The sequence below is a fragment of the Gymnodraco acuticeps genome, unplaced genomic scaffold, assembly GCF_902827175.1.
Source record: "Gymnodraco acuticeps unplaced genomic scaffold, fGymAcu1.1, whole genome shotgun sequence".
Classification (NCBI taxonomy): Eukaryota; Metazoa; Chordata; class Actinopteri; order Perciformes; family Bathydraconidae; genus Gymnodraco; species Gymnodraco acuticeps.
The window spans coordinates 2,025,070-2,046,967 of NW_022990125.1; the positions used below are offsets into that span (position 1 = coordinate 2,025,070).

Sequence of the window (21,898 nt, forward strand, 5' to 3'; positions counted from 1 at the left end):
ATAACCGATGCGATGCATCCTCTGTGACTAAATTGCATGTTTGTTTATATGGGGTATTATATCACTTTAGTCAGGGTTGGGAGGGTTACTTTAAAAATGTAATCCGTAGTAACATTAAAAAAAAAACAACGAGTGACCTAATCTAAGTATCAACATATAAAGTAATGTAACCTGATTGCTTTCCGATACTTTTGGATGACCTCAATATCAAATGCAATGCAAATTATAAACAACAACAAAATAAATATCAATAAAAAATGTTTTACTTAAGTGTATGTCAATAAGTGTATGTCAGAATGTAACCTTAGAAAAGAAGAAACCAAAATATTTCACAACAAAAATGTAGTTAGAGTAATAGTTTACAAATGCTGCTAAAGCTTAATACATTTATAATCAAACATCATTTCTGACTCTTACAGTATACTGTATGTCTATATGTTTACGTAAACATCCAATGGTAATTGCATTTATTGTTACCAAAGTCAATACAATACAATTATTCCATGATGTCAATGTGGATTTAGTTTTCTTGATAGATCAGTAAAAATAAAGACCCTCAGAAGGAAACTCCAAACTCATTTAGCAGAAACCCCCCTAAAAAATTAAGATGCCACCATTTTTACATTTGTATGTGTCAAGACAGGAAAGGTGTGACATGCTTCCTTGTTTTCTACTGTATAAAGCCAGACTCCAGCACATTGACCCACAGAGCACTCTCACACCACTCTCACATCACTGTCACACCACTCTCACATCTTCATCGGTGCTGAAAGATCAAACAACCGCCAAGATGATGACTAAAGCCACGCTCCTCCTGTCCGCTCTGATGCTCTGCTGCTGCATCGCCTCTCTGCAAGGTAACACATTTATTTTTTATTTTTAAGTGTTCTTAACTGTGTAATCCAGTATGTTGGAATGCTTCCTCTTACTATGATTTTTTGTAATTTGTGCATCCTAATTTAGTCAAACACTAAGCTGCCATCTGCATCTAATGATAGTTTACCTATATTGAAGCTGTACATTTTTAAGAACTTTATGTTGCTCTAATTTAAGACTATCATGCTATAACACCAATTTCATTTTTGATGATTTGCTATAGGCAGGCAATTTGACAAAAACACAATAATTATGTTTCTATGAGGATGGTTTCATTGTTTTATTTATTTTCTATTTTTGATTTATTGTTCCTTTTCATTTAGAGTATGTTTATTATCTTGTTTTCTTTGACCACATTTCATACTTTCCACTATTCTCAGTTATTAGCCAAGTTAACAGTGTTACAATCTGTTATGTGTTAGAGTACACTCCTGACACTGGAAACAATCATAACTCACGGTTCAGTTACTTTAAACCTTGCTCTTTGCTTTTCCTGGAGCTTTCAACTTCACCTTGGGCTTTTTCTCAGCCGAATTTGAGTAATTCTTTTATCAAATGAAAAGTGAACCTGAGCTAACTTTGTCCTCTCAGGAAGAAAGTGAGATGCTGTTCAAAGCTCTAGAAAGATCTACCAACAAGAAGTGCCTTGAGTTTGAGCTTTTGTGTCAAAAACTATTTCCAAGGTTGAGAATGACATTCGACCATTAACATCATTTTGTTTCAACAGTAAAACCAAACGTTTAAAAAAGTGAATGAAGCAGTATTCACATTTCATTCAGATTTTCAGAGGTTTCTCAGGGGTAAAACTTGTGTTCCATCTCACAGCTTTTCCGAGGCAGCGCTGTATGTGCATCCGGACCATCTCTTCTATGCCTGTCCGAGTCATCAAGAGAATCGAGGTGATTCCCATTTCAGGACACTGCCGACGGACTGAAATCATGTGAGTAGTCAAGATTAATTTCCAAAACTGCGGAACCTTTTTTATGGTAAAACAGGTGCAAATATATTTTATATTTCTGATTGATTATGAAAAAAAGAGTCCAGAGTTCAACTTTTTTTTACATCACAGGACCACAGATTGAAATTAGCTATTAGCTATAATCTGGCATATTGCATCTCTTCTCTTTGCTGAGATTAATGTTTTTGTATGCATGGTCCTTCTATAAATAAATACAAATACAAAAATCACACAAATACTGTTATAGAAGCCAAACAGCAGTGTGGGAAAAATCGCGTAAGCTGCTTTTTAAGAGGCAGTAATAACAATGTAAACACTCTCAATTACAATAAGTCTAAATTGTATCTACTAAAAGCAAGTTATACAAGCATACAGTCCTTTAAGTAAGTATTTGTATTGCAACATAACAATACAACCTTTGGAGAGTCAGGATGCTTTCAGTTTTTATGCAACATGGCCTCAACATATCGTCTCTTGGGGGAAATCAAAACAACATATTTACCAAAATGTTCTGCTATTGCTTAAAGAACAGTATTTGAGTACTTCAAAGTAACTGAATTTATGTGTTTGTGTCAATCGAGTGTTTCCAGTGTCAGGAATCTACTTTAACACATAACAGATTGTATCACTGTTAACTTGACTAATAAGTACTTATAAAAGTGAAAGTACTGGAGAAGTACAAAATTACACAGAATGGAAAAAACTAAAGCGTGCAACTTCAAAATAAACATCGACAGCACCGTACCACTTCAGGAAAGGTACTGCATTTACCACTTTTGTTTAACTGAGACTTCTGCATCTGCATTCTGCTTCACCCGAACGGGAGCAACATCCAAATACCAACTAGTAAACTCTAATCTTCTCTCCTGTCAATAATAAAAGTCCAACTCCTCCTCCTCTCCGCAGAGTCACCAGAAGGAACGGCTCTCAAGTTTGTGTGAACCCAGCGGTGAACTGGGTCTACGTACTGATCAGCAATCTGAAAAGGTAATGATAGGCTTATTTTAATTAATGAACTGCAAAAAAAACAATTACAATATCTACAGTATAAACACAATAGTACTTTTTTCCATTGTAAACTGATATCTCTGAATTTTGGACTGTAGATTGGTAGAAATCCATTAGACAAGTTTCTGACATTTAATAGACAAACAATTATGCTACAGTAAAGTGTCAGTTTACAGTGTATGGTAATGTTTATGGAGATGTGTTTTCTTTTGTTTTTCTTCCTTAAATGTATAATACATTCTATACAAAAAATCTACAAATTTTGTTCTTGCGGAAACAGAAGATCTTCAACTCCCTGAATGATTCTTCAGCTCACTGTTGACAGCTTTCTAACGGCCCGTCTACACTACAGGCGTCAAAAAATGCTTTCAACGCTTCGCCCATTCATTTGAATGGGGTGACGTAGGATATTTCAAACTTCGCCGAACTGCATTGTGGGTAGCATGGCAAGGCGTTGCAAGCATCGCGAGCGTCTATCGATGCTTGCTCGAAGCTGGCGTCAGCCAATCAAATCCCGTTTTTGCAATTCCCGCCAGTACAAAGCCCGCTAGCCAATCAAACCGCGTAGCAAGCTGGGAGAGCCGGACCGCAGCTTCATTTTCCCTCATATGCCAAACGAGAAATTACGGTAGCCAAATCACCCGGTCTTTCCGACCAGACTATTACCGGGATACAAACCGGAGGAACCAGGCATGGAGGGAGGTGGGCAGAGACAGTGGGTGAAACTGGTAGGTTTTCGCCTGTTGGGGAGTTTATATACAGTTTACTTCGTTTTAAACATTGCTATTGCTTTGTATGTCGGGGGCGGGAGATTCATGTGATTGGTTGTTGGTCGCGTTGCTCGCAAAAAATCGCCAAGCTTCAGACACGCCCAGCTTCAAGCTTTTTCGATGCCTGTAGTGTAGACGGGCCGTAATCCTGGTTTAGCTTTACGGCCCGTCCACACAGCAGCTTTTGGCGATTTGTCCACCGCTTCCAGCGCGTCTCCGCCCATTGACTTTGAATGGGGATGACGTCACTTTCCCTCGCTTGTCCGCCGAACTGCATTGTGGGGGGGTGAGGCGAAGATTTCCAGGATTTCCAGGATGTTCAGGATTTCAAAGTTGAACAATGTTCAACTTTTGAGGCTGAGCTGGAAGCGACAGCCAATCAGATCCGTTTATGCAAATCTGACAGTTCAAGCGCTAGCCAATCAAACCGCGTGCAAGCTGGGAGAGCCAGACCGCAGATGAGAAGTTAGTTATTGCGGTAGCAAATCACCCGGTTCTTTATGACCAGTCCCTATTTACTTACCGGGATACAAACCGGAGGAACCAGGCATGGAGGGAGGTGGCAGAGACAGTGGGTGAAACTGATAGGTTTTCGCTTGTTTGGGGATTTTATATCCAGTTTACTTCGTTGCTAGTTTACTTCGTTGCTAGCAAGCATAGACAGTATCATTAGCCAGCATGGAATGTAGCATAAAATAGCACCATAGACATTAATCTCATAAATGTTTAAAGAAAAAGTGGAGAAGAACCGGGGTTTTTTGCTTTGTATGTCGGGGGCGGGAGATTCATGTGATTGGTTGTTGGTCGCGAAATCCCCAAGCTTTCAGACACGCCCAGCTCCAAGATGTTCAAGATTTTTGAAAAGCTGCTGTGTGGACGTACCGTTACATGTCAACAGAGAAATGGACAAATGTTTGTGGCATTGTTACCTTTTTTCTGTCTTTATTGACATGGGAATGTGTCTATTGTCTCCCTTTGTCCCTGAAAACAAATACAAACAAATGAAGCCATTATTTTCTCGGCCCCATGCCATGTCAAAGTGACTTAACTGATATTTCAATACAAAAATAAACCTGAAAATAAACAAAATAGAGCCCTATTTAATAGGATAATGGTAATAAAAACGTAACTTGTATCATATAACGCTGTATATTTCCCCACTCGGGTATCATGTCCACCCTGATCACAATACAACATTTAGCCACTGGGTTTTATTGCCTTCTGAATAATTGTATTTAGTTATTTTGCTTGTCTTGTTTTAATTACAGTTAAGATGGGAACTCCGGCTCAACCACTGTGTCACCCACGCTTCCACAAACAACTTCTGATCACAATCTGTGGCAACATGTGACATAACAATGGCTTCAATTAAATGTATCAGCTGTGAATTAAAATGGGGGGGCTGAGATATGTCCAGCTTTAAAAACTACCTAATGAATCAAATGATTCAACACTTTAATTAAAAATTCTTCTTTTGCCTTTTTCGGAAAATGTCAATAAACAATCTGTCTTACTTATTTCTCAGATGCCTGAAGTACTGACAGTTGATAGTACATCACTTTAACGGGGCTGCTTTACTCCCATGTTATATACATTTTAATATGGATTTCATTATTGCTGTATGGATACTCATTCTAAAATATATAAATGTTGCTATTCTTTTTTTTAAAGCCATAACTCTGTACTGTGAAGGTAATTCTGTGATGGTTTTATTACAAAATCAATAGAATGCAAAGAATGCTTTCCTGTAAATGTGAATACACAATGATGCTGGGCTGGTACTGTAACCTGTCATTTTAGTGTTGTGTTATCATTACTTGTCTTCTTATAAAGAATAAAAGAAGAGAAAAAGGCCATGTTTTTTGCCTTTTCTTTTTGTCGGGCTGTGTGGAGGGTTGATACTGCTGTTGGGGTTTTGTATGAACTGAGGTATAACAGCTCACATGTTAAACACAGCTGCAGCCTTTGTAGAAGTCCTCCACTCATTCATGTACAAATCATACAAGTGTGTTTAGAAAAACATTATACTGAATAGCTTTTTTTGGGGCCACTCACTTTATTACACTGAACAAAAATATAAATGCAACACTTTTGTTTTTGCTCCCATTTTTCATGAGATGAACTCAAAGATCTAAAACATTTTCTATATACACAAAATAACCATTTCTCTCAAATATTGTTCACAAATCTGAAAAAATCTGTGATAGTGAGCACTTCTCCTTTGCCGAGATAATCCATCCCACCTCACAGGTGTGGCTTATCAAGATGCTGATTAGACAGCATGATTATTGCACAGGTGTATCTTACTGGTTTGTACCATTGACCACCATTTGCCTCACGCAGTGCAACACATCTCCTTCGCATAGAGTTGATCAGGTTGTTGATTGTGGCCTGTGGAATGTTGGTCCACTCCTCTTCAATGGCTGTGCTAAGTTGCTGGATATTGGCAGGAACTGGAACACGCTGTCGTATACGCCGATCCAGAGCATCCCAAACATGCTCAATGGGTGACATGTCCGGTGAGTATGCTGGCCATGCAAGAACTGGGATGTTTTCAGCCTCCAGGAATTGTGTACAGATCCTTGCAACATGGGGCCGTGCATTATCATGCTGCAACATGAGGTGATGGTCGTGGATGAATGGCACAATAATGGGCCTCAGGATCTCGTCACGGTATCTCTGTGCATTCACAATGCCATCAATAAAATGCACCTGTGTTCGTCGTCCATAACATATGCCCTGCCCATACCATAAACCCCACCACCACCATGGGCCACTCGATTCACAACATTGACATCAGAAAACCGCTCACCCACACGACGCCACACACCACTGTCTGCCATCTGCCCTGAACAGTGAAAACCGGATTCATCCGTGAAGAGAACACCTCTCCAACGTGCCAGACGCCATCGAATGTGAGTATTTGCCCACTCAAGTCGGTTGCGACGACGAACCGGAGTCAGGTCGAGACCCCGATGAGGACGACGAGCATGCAGATGAGCTTCCCTGAGACGGTTTCTGACAGTTTGTGCAGAAATTCTTTGGTTATGCAAACCGATTGTTGCAGCAGCTGTCCGAGTGGCTGGTCTCAGACGATCTTGGAGGTGAACATGCTGGATGTGGAGGTCCTGGGCTGGTGTGGTTACACGTGGTCTGCGGTTGTGAGGCCGGTTGGATGTACTGTCAAATTCTCTGAAACGCCTTTGGAGACGGCTTATGGTAGAGAAATAAACATTCAATTCACGGGCAACAGCTCTGGTGGACATTCCTGCATGCCAATTGCACGCTCCCTCAAAACTTGCGACATCTGTGGCATTGTGCTGTGTGATAAAACTGAACATTTTAGAGTGGCCTTTTATTGTGGCCAGCCTAAGGCACTAACTAACTGTCTACCGGCAGAAACTCAGCTTAACGCTGCCGTGATTAAAACGCCATATTATGTTCCAAACCACATCAAGCATTATTTCTGAAACGGTATGGAGCTTAAACGCTTTTTCTCTTGCGGGTTTACCACAAGGACAGTGCCTTTTACATCCGTCTTCTTGACACATGTTCTCTCAAGTACAGCGTTAGCTCTGAGTGTTAGCGATGCTTGCTAATGTAAACAAAGACCTTATTACTTCCAAAACACTTTGTGCATTGTTTCTTGTTTCCCCAGAAGAGGGCGCTATGCTCAACATTATTAATTCAGTGCAGGGAAACCCTTGAAATGAAATCATTTAAATATACTGAAAACTAGAGGAAATGTAGGTAGAACCTTTTGATCTTTAGTTTCTTGTAGACTTAATCGCACAAATATTTATCAGAGGCATAAAATGAAGCTCCCTGTGTGATAACAATTCCAAAAGTGGACTTGAAAGACACTGTTGTGCACCGACAGAAATGCTAAGAGAGGTTCATTTTCATGTTGTTTTATGTTTGTTTTGTCACTCACCATTTGTCTCTCATTCCAGGCTTCCTGATTGTCCACCCCTTGTGTGTCTCCTGTGCTCATCAGCACCAGCCCTGCCCCTGATTGTTTTCACCTGTGTCTTGTTGTCATGTGTTTAAATTTCCCAGTCTCCCTGGCCCTTTCTCATTTCTCTAACCCCCCTCCTCGACTCCTATCCTCGAGACTTAGTCCCGCCCACAGGAGATGTGAACGGAGGAGTCGAGGAGGGGAGCCGAGGAGAGAGGAGGGGAAGCAGCAGGCGGTTAGAGAAATGAGAACTCCTTTCCTCTGAGCGGTCATTTTAAAGAGACGTCCATTAATGATGACAGGAGGCACAGCAGCCCTCTGTCTGATGGACAGGTGTGTTCATGACGATTTATATATTTACTTTTAATTCATTCACAGTGCGGTATAATGAGACAATAACAGGCTACAGATGCGGACACACACATACACACACACACATATATATATTTATATAAATATATACCATTTCAGAATCAAACAGAGCACTCTCATAATAACGTAACACTATCTGTCCGCTGCATCTACGCACACACTGTACCACACACACCTACACACTGTACCACACGCACCTACAGCTCCTAAAGCATATAATCAGGCTACAGCCGTTGTGTATTTTATTATGTGAAGCACTAAATGGTTTTAGAAAAATATCGACTCTTTGTTTGTAGATATCTACTAAACTACAGCAAATACAGAGAGTAATGTAGGCCTGTTATATTGAGTGATTTATATTTTACACACTGCTCTGCTTTCTGCACGGACCTCACAGCTGTTCTCTCTGTAAACATCGCGTCCCGATGAGAGCAGTTAATAAAATAATATCCAGGGGATGCATGCAGAGCTGTCATTGGCTGAGATAAGTCCGGCCGTGCGTCAGGACTCTTTGAAACATCTCTGTTCCCGGAAATGCATCCACGAAGGAGCCGTGGAGGACCGTGGAGGACCCATCAGTGTATCCTCGGTTATAGCTTCTCCAGAGAGCCTCCTCGATGCTCGATCATCGGTCCTCGAAGTGCATTTAGAGAAATTAGATGTCCTTCAACATGGCGCGCTAAAATTCATTTCCGGGTCACTACCGGAGGGGGATTTGATGAAATGAGAAAGGGCCCCAGTGTTCATTGTCAGTTCGTCTTGTCTCATGCCATCGTCAGGTCTATGCTCTCTTTGTGCTCTAGAAAAGTTTGTGTTCCTCACTACGTGAGCGGTTTCCTTTGTTCTCATTTTTTGTCATCTCATCCTGAGATTCGATAGTGACCTTTTTTGTTCATCTTGCTTTGTTGGAAAAATAAAGTATCTTACCAATACTTTACCTCTGTCTCCCGGGTCATGCAATTGGGTCCTAAATCCTGAGTGTCTGAGTTCATAACAGACACTTATGACAAAGGACAGTCAAAATAGGAGAGAGCCAAGATCCAAAAATGCTGGCTCTTAAAAGTATTGTTATAATAATTATTATATAATAACAATTCTTAGGAGTATAATTAGTATTCATACAAATATATATCACCAAAAGGCATACTTATAGTAGCCAAAAGTGTATAGTAGGGTTCACTGTAAAGCACAATACATTCCTATGAATATCACAGTCACATGTACAGGTGTTTCCACTAAAGGTGTCTAATTAGACCATTTAGTGTTTTCGTCACAAGCTGTGCAAACTGACGCCATTTTGGCCTTCATGAAATGTCTTAATTTACTTATTAGCATGGAAGTTGGCGGTGCAGAAGTCAGCGAATGTGAGTTTTTACTACTGTATTTAGGATACATTTGTGATTTAGAGTAACAACCTTGCTTGTTCAGTAATGTTGATAACTAAATGTGACACTCGTGCTAATTAAGGCTAGCATCTGTACTGATGAACAATTTTGAAGTAATGTGAGCTACTTTACCATTTTCTGTTACTTTTACTACAGCCTACGTTTACAAATAAACGGCGACTAATAGACATGGAGCACAGGGGAAGACAAGACTAAATACACAGAAGGGTAATCACAGGACAAGACACAGCTGGGCAGGGGAGGCAGAAACACAAGGGCAACAGGTGAACACAATCAGACAATCAGACACACCAGGGAAACTAAAGACAGGGAGGCAAACACAGGAAGAAGGATCAGACAAGACACAAGGAGGAAAACATTTAAAAATAAAAAAGTGGAAAATGAAAACATAAATCCAAAACCATGGAGACGTCCCAACAAAACAAAAAAGTCCAAAAACTTCAAGAAGGATGGGTGGAGGGGGTCTGGAGGACGGGTTTGGGCTGACAGCCCGGGGGCACGGTAGAGGACCAGGAAGGGGTCTCGGGCGGACGGCCCGGGGGCAAGGCAGAGATCATGGAGGGGGTCTCGGGCGGACTGCCTGGGGGCAAGGCAGAGTTTGAGTAGGGGCGAAGGCCACAGCGGGCGAACTCAGGACGCATGACGGCGAAGGCAGCGGCTGGGAGAGTCAGGGGGCCGGGCTCGAGGGCGAAAGCCACAGCGGCAAAAGTCAGGCGGCCAGACTCGAGGGCGAAAGCCGCTGGGGATCTCAGGAGGCCGGGCACAAGGTCGGCAAGAAGTAAGCGACGGGACAGCTCCGGAGGGCGGGCAGGAAGGCGGCGACGGGACAGCTCCGGAGGATGGGCACGAAGGCGGTGACGGGACAGCTCCGGAGGAATGGCAGGACGGAGGCGGGACAGCCCCGGAGGACGACGTACGCCGCAATGGGACCCCTCCAGTGTCAGCTCGATCACCGGAGCACTGGGATCGAGAGCAGGAGCTGGTGGGACCCCTGGCGGGATAGGCGCAGACGGGACCCTCGACGGAACATGGGCTGGTGTCAGTGGGAACCCCGACGGAGCAAGGGCTGGTGTCGAGGGGACCACAAACAGGACCCCCGCTGGAACAGATATCGGCGGGACCACCAACAGGAGAGGACAGGGTTGGCGGGATAGTCACCGGTGTTGCCGGGACAGGTGTTCCCAACGAAACAAGGGCTGGTGTCGGCAGGACCCTTGGCGTAGCATGTGTTGACGGGACCTCCAACAGGACAGGACATGGTGTCAGCAGGAACCCCGGTGGAGCAGGTGTCGGCGGGACCACCAACAGGACAGGACACGGAGTTGTCAGGACCCTCAGCAGAACCCCCAACGAAACAGGACATAGAGTTGGGAGGACCCCCGACAAATCAATCAATCAATCAATGTTTATTTATATAGCTCAATATCACAAATGTTACATTTGTCTCAGTGGACTTCACAGTTTGTACAGAATATCAGTATGACAATACGACACCCTCTGTCCTTAGACCCTCACATCGTACAAGGAAAAACTTCCGGAGAAAACCCACAGTTTAAAGGGAAAAATGGGAGAAACCTCAGGGAGAGCAACAGAGGAGGGATCCCTCTCCCAGGACGGACAGACGTGCAATAGATGCCGTGTGTAAATTGGAAAGATAATACATTTGCCACATAGGTAGTCCAAATATTTGGAAATGCATGTGTGTATAATAGGAAGATGAATCCACGAGGATATCCATCCAGGACTTATGATCCAGGACCACAGCCACGACTCAAGATCCAGGGCTCGCGATCCAGGACATAGGACCGCAGCAACAGGATCATCCATGACTCCGGATCCCGGCGTATATAGACACACCAAAAAGAAAGACATTTGGGGAAGCTGGGTTAATCGGAACATGAGAGTACACAGGTATAGACAGAGAGAAGGAAGAAGTAAGATGTCCCCCGACAAACTAAGCATATATCAGCAAAACTAGGGGCTGAATCTAATCAGCCCTAACTATAAGCTTTATCAAAAAGGAAGGTCTTTAGCGCACTCTTAAAAACGGATAGGTTGTCTTCCGCCCGGTGTCGGCTGGACCCTCAACGGAACAGGACATGGTGTTGGCAGAACCTCAGCAGAACCCCCAATGGAACAAAGCATGGAGTTGGGACATGAGTTGGGACTTGAGTAGGGACTAGAGAAGGGACATGGGAAGAGACTTGAGAAGGGACTTGAGAGAGAACTCGAGAGGGAACTCGAGAGGGGACTTGAAAAGAGACTTGAAAAGAGACTTGAAAAGGGACTTGAGAGGGGACTTGAGAAGGGACTAGAGAAGGGACTAGAGAAAGGACTAGAGAAGGGACTTGAGAAGGAATTAGAGTAGGGACTTGAGAAGGGACTTGAGTAGGGACTAGAGAGGGCCGGACCGCCAACAGGAGATGGGGAGCTGGAGTCGGTTCGGAACGCCGACAGGACACGGGGGGCTGGCATCGGCCGGGGAGCCAGTACTGGAGCCGAAACTGGAGCCAGAAACATGGCAGCAGGGGCCGGAACTGGAGCCGGAAACATGGCTGCTGGGGCCGGAACTGGGGCTGGAACCATGGCTGCTGGGGCCAGAACCGGGGCTGGAACCATGGCTGTTGGGGCGAGAACTGGGGCTGGAACCATGGCTGATGGGGATGGAACCATGGCTGCTGGGGCACGGGCTGGAATCCTGGCCTTGCTTCTCCTAGAGGCCTTTTGGAGGCTCCGTGGACCTCCTAAGGCCGGATCCCAGGAAGGGGTTTGAGGCTTGAGACCGACACTCAGGGCTGCTTGTAAAAATCCTTAGCCACTCGGGCAACAATCTCCAGAGCCAGGGCCTGTTGGCCACCTCCATGCGTGCCTCCTTCAGGGCAGCCTCTTTGGCCCCACTGGATGAGGCTCTCATCCACTTGTAAAAAATATACTCAATTGTGTACGTCAGCGGGTCCAACTCTTGAGGGGAAAAAACAGCTGAGTCCATTCTGGTCTGTTCGTACTGTCAGGGTTTGGAAAATAGGACCCAAGTGCAGTTAAAAAATACAAAAAGGTTTGGTTAACAAAAAGCGAGCTTAAAAACCAAAGACAGGTTTGTTTTAAAAGCAGTTGTTAAATAATAGTGAAGTCACGTTGTAATAACAATAACTCATCTCTCTCGCGTTTTCTTTTTGTGATGTGCCAAAAGCCACTGTGTCAAGTGTCCTACTTGGGTTGCCGTCCGGAGTTGTCCAATATGGCGGACCATCTCGCACATGCGCACTGCAGATCGGGTAGTGACAAGGACGTCCCATTGCTCTTAAAACTAATTTCCCTGCTTCTTGTGGTTTCCTTAGAGGTTTCTCAATACTCAAATTTCCCCTCCTCGACTCCTCGGTCCTCCGGTAGTGACCCGGAAATGAATTTCAGCGCGCCATTTTGAAGGACATCTCATTTCTCTAAATGCACTTCGAGGATCGAGCGTCGAGGAGGCTCTCTGGAGGAGCTATAACCAAGCCAATGACAGCTCTGCATGCATCCCCTGGATATTATTTTAGAAACTGCTTTCATCACGTCCACTTCGAGCGATAGAACTATTAACAAAGCACTTATATACTAATAAAGGGCTGGCTTATCTAAAGCCAGTTGAGTAGCACTTGAAATGTTTTAGCTCTATGAAGCCTGATGTACTTATATGATTCTGTTTTCTTTAAGTTTGTATTTTGTTGGTCGAACGCACTTATTGTAAGTCGCTTTGGATAAAAGCGTCAGCTAAATGCAATGTAATGTAATGTAATGTAACGTCGCGATGTTTCCAGAGAGAACAGCTGTGAAGTCCGTGCAGAAAGCAGAGCAGTGTGTATAATATATATCACTCAGTATTTCAGGCCTACATTACTCTCTGTATTTGCTGTAGTTTAGTAGATATCTACAAACAAAGAGTCAATATTTTTCTAAGACCATTTAGTGCTTCACATAATCAAATCAAATAAAATCAAGTTTTATTTATATAGCACATTTATAAACGATTTTTGGTCGAGCCAAAGTGCTGTACATATAATAAAATTTGCCTACAGTAGAGACACTTTACAGCAAATACAACAGCACAGATTGTTCAGAATATCAGTATGAGAAAAACGACACCCTCTATCCTTAGACCCTCACATCGTACAAGGAAAAACTTCCGTAGAAAACCCACAGTTTAAGGGGAAAAAATGGGAGAAACCTCAGGGAGAGCAACAGAGGAGGGATCCCTCTCCCAGGACGGACAGACGTGCAATAGATGCCGTGTGTAAATCGAAGAGATAATACATTTTACAGCATATAGACCGAATGTTAGGAAATGTTAATAAAATATACAACGGCTGTAGCCTGATTATGCTTTAGGAGCTGTAGGTGTGTGTGGTACAGTGTGTGTGTGTGGTACAGTGTGTAGGTGCGTGTTGTACAGTGTGTAGGTGTGTGTGTTGTACAGTGCGTAGATGCGGCGGACAGATGGGTCTCAGTTGGTTTGGTGTCCTCTGCTTACTTTTAATACTTGTAAATACCAATTTTTGCCCCGTAATTTCAATTCCCCATTTCAGCGACAGAGAGAGGGGGGGGATATATCCAGTCTCTGATTGTGTTACGTTATTATGAGAGTGCTCTCTCATACTTGTTTGATTCTGAAATTGTATATATTTATAAATATATGTGTGTGTGTGTGTGTGTCCGCATCTGTAGCCTGTTATTACATTACATTGCATTTAACTGACGCTTTTATCCAAAGCGACTTACAATAAGTGCGTTCGACCAAAAATACAAACTTGAAGAAAACAGAATCATATAAGTACATCAGGTTTCATAGAGCTAAAACTCCTTCGGGGACGGGTGGCGCAGTGGTCTGTGCATCCGATCATCAGATCAAGGGGGAGTGCTGGGGAACTCCAGTTCGAAACCAGCTCCTGCCGCCACTGCGTCAGGCCGTTGTGTCCTTGGGCAAGACACTTCACCCGGATTTGCTCCTGTGGGTAATGTCCACAGTACATGTATAATACCAATGTGTACTTGTAAAAGCGCCTCGATGACCTCGAGGCGTGAAGATGGACGGTGTGGCACAGTGCGCTGTGCAATGATCATCAGATCAAGGGGTGAAACCCGCGTCTGTAAAGCCGGTGTGTTCTTGGGCAAGACACTTCACCTGAACTTGCTCCTGTGGGTATTGTCCACAGTATCTGACCATTGCATGTATAATATATGTGTAATGTGTGTATATGTAAATTATTAATTAAAACATTTCAAGTGCTACTCAACTGGCTTTAGATAAGCCAGCCCTTTATTAGTATATAAGTGCTTTGTTAATAGTTCTATTGCTCGAAGTGGAGTCGAAAGAGATGAGTTTTCAGTCTGCGCCGGAAGGTGTGTAAGCTTTCTGCTGTCCTGATGTCAATGGGGAGCTCATTCCACCATTTTGGAGCCAGTAGGCTATAGCAAACCCACGTGTTTTTGCTGATGGGAACTTGGGTCCCCCTCGCAGTGAGGGTGCAGCGAGCTGTTTGGCTGATGCAGAGCGGAGTGCATTGTCTCATTATACCGCACTGTGAATGAATCAAAGTAAATATATAAGTCATTATGAACACATCTGTCCATCAGACAGAGGGCTGCTGTGCCTCCTGTCATCATTAATGGACGTCTCTTTAAAATGACCGCTCAGAGGAGAGGTGTTCTCATTTCTCTAACCGCCTGCTGCTTCCCCTCCTCTCTCCTCGGTTCCCCTCCTCAGTCCTCCGCTCGCATCTCCTGTGGGCGGGACTAAGTATCGAGGATAGGAGTCGAGGAAGGGAGTCGAGGAGGGGAAATAATTAAATGAGAAAGGGCCAAGGAGGAAAACTTTCAAAATAAAAGGTGGAAAATGAAAACAACATAAATCCAAAACCATGACACCCTTCTGCCAATTAAGTACCTTTACTCTAATCATTGATAATGAAGAAGAGTGATGTTGTGTAAACAGTTTTCTGTGCTTAAAGTGGCAACTTTGTGAAAAAAAGCAGGAGCAGCTTTAATGGCTTTTACCTTTCAGTTTTTTATTTATTGGTGCATTTACCAAATGTGTAATTAATCAAATGACCAAAAACACAGACAACCTGGTACCTTTAGGGCCCCTGAGGGTCCGAGGCCTGTGAAGTCTTTTGAGATGATATACTAGATTTGATGCGTGTCACATATTGACACACATTTAACAGGCAACTTGTTGCTTTGGCAGAGCTCTTCTACAAACCTTTAAATAGAAAAAGAGGCTAGTGAAGATTTACACTGGACCTAGATTATAAAGTGAATATCATGGTCTGTCACATCACACCTAAAACCTCTTCAATATAAACAGTAGACCACACAGGGCCTTAAAGAAAAAACTAGAAAGTCTCATTTTGTTGTTGTGGTTTAACAAAGATTGAGGGTAAGTTAGGTTACTCTGGACCCTGAAACAAATTAACACATTAACGGTATTTAAGGGGGGTAATAGAACTAGTTTACCTAATGTAAATTAGAATGATTAAATTGCCTTTTTTGTATCCCAAACTACCTTTGGGATATAATAAAACCTTTTTGTTTTATTTTTCCAATCACTGTATAACTAGCAATCATTGAAGGAGAAAAAGAATAACATCAATATCACAGCTGATTCCAAACTCAATGTCGGTGTAAATGCTTGTTTTCTCCGTCTTAAGGAAGCCAATAATACCAGAATGAGACGCTGTGCATCAAACCGTGGTGAATGGATACTCAACAGCGCCATCTGGACGGTGAAGGGTGAATCAGAGGGTGAATCAGTGACTGAGTCACCAGGTAAGAGAGCAGGAAATGAATAATGAAGCCTAACACTCAGAGAATATTTTATCAAATCCAAATCTTTCAAGGTTTTTAAAATTTTTAAATGCTAATTGTTTTTCTTTGCAAAGACTGGAGGTGCCAAGTTTATGTGGCTGAAGTAACTTTCATTTTTTGATGAAACTGGTGAACGATGTGGTTAGTTTCTTTCTAAAATGCAGGTAAAGTTGTAGGGGTAGCGAGTCTTACTTGTTCCGTTGGGACTCGTAAGCTCTATCTGGTGCACGTAAGCACCATCAAACAATAAGGCTTGTAGTCACAGTGTTCCAACAGCAGTGATACAATTATATATTTAATTATATATTTAATCCTGTACACATTGATTTTTTGGTCGATTAGGGGTAGCACAACCTGCTGTAAAAACAAAACAGACATGTAATCACATCCAACAGATACTGAGCAACATCAGCCTTCATTTGGTGTTGTATTGTTTCAGCTGGTTGATTATAAATCCAACAAGATAGGACAAGTCACACAGGATTGAAAGCCCTATGCATAAGAACACATAATAAAAACTGGTAAAAAAAATGCAATATTAATTCAAGAGTATACAATAAAGTCGTCATTTAGCTCTGATTTAATCTTTACTAAAAATACATTTGATTAAGAGCAACAATACCACTTGCATAATAATTCATCAATAATAATGATCAAATAATATACAAGTGTAACTCTGCATTTTCAAGTAGGCCCACATTAAGGTTCTAATACCTCTATACTTCAATTTAAGTATACTTTTGAATGCCGGACTTGAATTGATTATTTGTATGTGCTATTGCTGCTGCTCCTCTTAAAGGTGACCTATCATGCAAAAGGCACTTTTGTACGTCTTTTATACATGAATATGTGTCCCCGGTGTTCCAGGGAACTCACCAAATGTCAGAAAACACAACCCTCTCTATTTTCCTCCATACCCAAATCTCTATTAAAAAAAAGGGGCTGCAACGGATCTGATGATACAGACTGATCCAGATTTGAACACTTTACTGACGTCAGTAAAGTGGCGCTACGGCTATTGGTCAATTATCCACCTATCAGGGGAATGAGAGGTTGGGCCACGGCCGGCCATTGCTGCTCGAAAGCGCTGGAGACGCTGTAGTACATATGCCAGGCCTGTAAGTGGCGCTGTAGTCTGCCACAAAAGCAGCGAAGAAGACTTCCCTTGCATGGTTGCCATGGTTGCCCTTCTGTTTATTCTCCGCTGTGGCTCTTTTTCTCCCTCCAGAGGCAAGCTTTTGCGCCTCCTGCTTTAAAACATATGAATAATGACTCTATATAATCATATGTAAGGGATAATGTGCAGCGTCGCGGTCATTATCGGGAAAAGAACACCGACAGGCTGATCAGGACCCCGCCGCGAAACGGAGGGATCTAGATCGGCATGAAGGAACATTATGCAATGTGTAATGTGTACATTATCCCGCTTATTACATGGCCACATTCTCGACAAAGTAACGACATGACTCCCAATATTAATTGAAATGCTTTTATGGATTTAGAAAATGATTTTATTGATTTAAAAAATAGTTGTATGTTGTGGTGACCACCTATTAATACACTGTGACATAATTCATACATGGAACTACAGTTGGGGGTATTGTTCCCACAAGGACATGTTATGTGTTTACTATGTTGTGTGCCCTCCTGACTTCACTCTCTTCTTCCCGGACTGCAACCGGACAACATGACCATAGCTGCTCTCAAATTTTGGAATCGTCCGTGGCTGCCACCGGCACGTGGACTGAGGCTCGGTGCGCGCCCCGCAAAAGAACTGGGGACGTTGCTCGCCATTCCCGCATCAGCCTTCCATCCAACAGGGGGACGATGCACGACCTGCTGGGTCGACCAGCAAACTGATTGCTACCTCGTGGGCTTGTTTCTTCGGGGCGTGCGGCTGCAGCCAGAGAGAGAGAGAGAGAGAGAGAGAGAGAGAGAGAGAGAGAGAGAGAGAGAGAGAGAGAGAGGAGAGAGATGAGAGAGAGAGAGAGAGAGAGAGAGAGAGAGAGAGAGAGAGAGGAGAGAGAGAGAGAGCACACTTTTATCTATTTAATATAGATAAAGTAAGAAATCATTCCAAAGCCCACGCTCCCCTCTCCTGCAGGGGGGCGTGGTCAGCTGCAGCTCACAGAATCAGCCCCCTGCAAAAACAGCGCTGGAAAGAGCAAATAGAGCAAAATGAGGCATGGCTAAAATGCAAGATATTTTTGCTATATTTATATACTTTATATAGGTATGGCCCTACAATATATTGTTCAAATATAGCATGATAGGTCCACTTTAAGTGAAGGATCCAAATACTGTTCCACAAGTAAAAAAATACTTAATTCTGTTGGGTAGTTTTTTGTTGCTGTTGTTTTTTAAATATATTTTGGGCCAGACAGTGCCTTTATTGAAAGACTGCATATGGGCAGAACCAAAAAGAAACTGTCAAATATTTTAAAATCAAGCAATCACCTTTTTATTGCTCATTCACTACAGTACATGTTAGCTATATTGCGACCCTCAGCAGACAACTCATAAGGCTGCTTTATAATGAATATATCCAGATTAGCAAAAGTCCAACTACTGAACAGGTTTGTGTGATGGAGAGAAAGTGATTTTTTCACAGTTATTGCAATCAATTCACAAATGTCAGGAAATGATAGTTTATCCTTAGCAAAAAGTAGAATTTTAAAATGATTTGCTTTAATCAACAGGTAACAAGATCCCTGGTATCTCAATCACTCATGAATTATGCACTTTAAGGAGCGAATCTAAACAGTCTTTAAAATTCAGCACATTATTACACAATCTGGCTGAGTTCAGCAGGTTTCCAGTACACTCTTACTCAGCACTATTTCTAACCTATTCTGATACAGAAAGCCGGGAAATTGATGTTCGGTGGTTTCTTCTGTTGGTCGACAGATGTGTTCCTCATTAAGAGGTAGTACCTCAATATGCCAACCTACTGCAAAGTGTTTTCTTTGGCTGGCTGCACTGCCAGTCATGAGGAAGCAGTTGAGGATGTTTAGTTTTTCTTTTTCTCTGCAGAGTCCTATAGTTTCGCTTCTGCAGCAACACAGAGCCTTCACAGTAATGCTTTAAGTTCTGTTTTCACTTGAAGTTGAGGACAAATAAAGCGAATTGTGGGAGTTTCTTAATGTGAAAGAAAGTGCAAAGTTCACACTGTACATAGTACACAAAAAAGTAAATCTCTTTCACTGTCGTAGGCTGTATCAGTGTTGCACTTTCATATTGCATCAGTGCTAGGGATGAACTGTATTGAAGCTTCATCAGATCTCACACACTCGCTTTCGATCTCAACGTTTTCCTGTATAGGACTGACTTTCTATCATTTCTGTGCAAATGTTTGTGTGTAAATGGCTCGTGGAAATAATAATTATAGTTTCATTTCTCTTCTTTCTTCCTTTTTCCCTTGCATCTACTACCACAGCTATGTCATCTTACTTTGTCCACTTATATAAAAAACAAAAACAAACTGCAATTCCTGAAGAAATTGCCATGGGAATGCTTTATACGGTGGCCCTGAAGTGCAAGTCAAAACAACATTTCACAAAATACTACAACATTTCACAAAATACTACAGCATTTCACAAAACACTTCAACATTTCAACTTTTACGGAAAGGGTATTCCTTTAGGGAGAACACTTCTTATTTGTGATTGGACAGAGCCAGCAAGAGAAGCACTGCTGTGATTGGTTATTTTTGCTGCCAGTCAAGAAATGACACTTCGTGATTGGTCACATAATGTAGGCTACTTCCCAAACCTCCCTCCTTGCCATTTTCGTGGGAGACTCCCGATTTCATTGCCCTCTCCCGGGCTGCGTTTCACTTCTCTTATTTTTCATTTCCTCGCTCCTCGGTATCACCGGAAGTTGATTTGTCTGCGCCATCTTGAGTACCGTCCCAGTGGCCTTATTTTTGCCGGAGGACCGAGGATCGAGGAGTGATAACCGAGGAACCACCAGACCAGGGGTAGCCAACACGGTGCCCGCGGGCACTTAGTCGCCCGCAGGGGCAACGTGAGTCGCCCGCAGGGCATGTTCCCCTGGTGGGTTCAAGAGGCGTTTCCCCTTTGGGTTTCGTCTGGGGGGGGCTTTGATAGTGTTGAGCTACGGCGGTTGGAGCTTCACTTTCCCTTTTCCCTTAACTTGCTCGGGAGCACTTCCGTGGTGGCCGATTACCTGGTCGCCTCTCTCGGTCCAGCGGGCTTCAAGTGCATAAGTACCCACCGCTACGCCTCATGAAGACTAGGGGGGGAGTTATGTAGTAAGTTTGTGATTAGGAAGTCAGCTAGCGGGGCTGCTCATTCCTACTGTGTGCACAGGTGGGCTAAGAAATTGCATTTCCTCTGTGTAAATAACTATTATTGGGTAATATGGAGGATATTGTGGGGGCGTTTGTGGCTGCACCTTCTGAAGGTTTCTTGGATCAGTGCACCAAGGATCAATTGGTGAACATAGCTCAGTATTATGGGGTTGAAGTTGGCGATAAAAGACTGAAAGAGTCGGTGAAAGCGAATTTGAGGGCTTGTTTGTTGAAAAGCAAAGTGTTTGATACTCCTGTCCCCGGGCGCACAAAATAAATGGCAGGTCAAAGTGCGGTTTTGAGTTTCGAGCAACAGAAGGAGTTACTCAGATTACGCTTAGAGTTGGAGACGGAAAAGGAGTTGGCCATGGAGAAGATGCGACAGGGCATTGAGCTGGAAAGAGCGGTGTCCTTGGAGAAATTGAGGCAGGAAACTGAGCAGGCTAAGTTGGAGTTTCAGAGGGAGAAACTGGAATTAATTAGAGAGGGCAAAGTAGCGGCTGATGTCCTGTTTCCTGATTATTCAGCTAGTCAAAGCGGGGCCCCAGGGAAGTCAGTGGATGACTTAAATGATTTGAAGTTGGTTCCCAGGTTTAATGAGAAGGATCCGGAAAAAAATTGTTCAATGTTTGAACGTCTCGCAGGTGTAAGGGGGTGGTCTGAGGCCACTTGCGTGTTGTTGTTACAGTGTGTGTTAACCGGGAGGGCTCAGGAGGCTTATTCATCTTTAAGTGGCAGTGACTATTTGCGCTATGATTTAGTTAAATCTGCCGTTCTCAGGACTTACGAGCTGGTGCCTGAAGCTTATCGTCAGCGGTTTAGGAATTGGAAGAGAGGTGATAAATCTCACCTTGAGTTTGCTCGGGATATTTCCACTCATTTCGATCGCTAGTGTGCGGCAACTGACGTTGATACTCACGGGCGTTGAGGGATCTCGTTATTTTGGAGCAATTCAAAAATGCGGTACCGGAGCACATTGCAGTGTACATCAGTTAGCACGCAGTCAGGACAGCTGCTGAAGCTGCTGCATTAGCAGATGACTATGTTCTGACACACGTTGGTGGAGGTGCTGCCGTACAAGGCAGTCACGATGGAAATTCCTCGGGTGTGGGAGCGTGGTCTGGTCGTCCGGTAAGACCTGCTGGGCAGGACAGTGGGTATGTACGTGGGGCACGTGAGCCTGATAATGTGTGTCATTACTGTCATGAGTAAGGGCACTGGAGAAAAGACTGCTATGCATTTAGGGCTAAAGCTGCGCAGGAAGGGACTAGTGGTAGTCCCAGGCCAGCAATGTTCGTGGCACCTGTCGCTGAGCAGGTGACTGGGTGTTTAGACGGTGAGTTGAAACCACAGGGGTCTAGCCCAGAACTACAGTCTTATTTGCCTTTCATGACT

The 21,898-nt window shown here is 43.3% G+C and overlaps 1 protein-coding gene across 1 annotated transcript; it reads left to right on the forward strand.

Moving 5' to 3' along the window:
• Positions 1 to 719: 719 nt before the first annotated feature.
• On the forward strand, positions 720 to 4,964 carry LOC117546404 (permeability factor 2-like). The gene is made up of 4 exons (XM_034216620.1): positions 720 to 857; positions 1,702 to 1,816; positions 2,741 to 2,821; positions 4,881 to 4,964. Exons 1-4 carry the CDS (start codon positions 791 to 793, stop codon positions 4,882 to 4,884), a joined length of 267 nt encoding a protein of 88 aa, XP_034072511.1. The 5' UTR covers positions 720 to 790; the 3' UTR covers positions 4,885 to 4,964.
• The last annotated feature ends 16,934 nt before the right edge of the window (positions 4,965 to 21,898 follow it).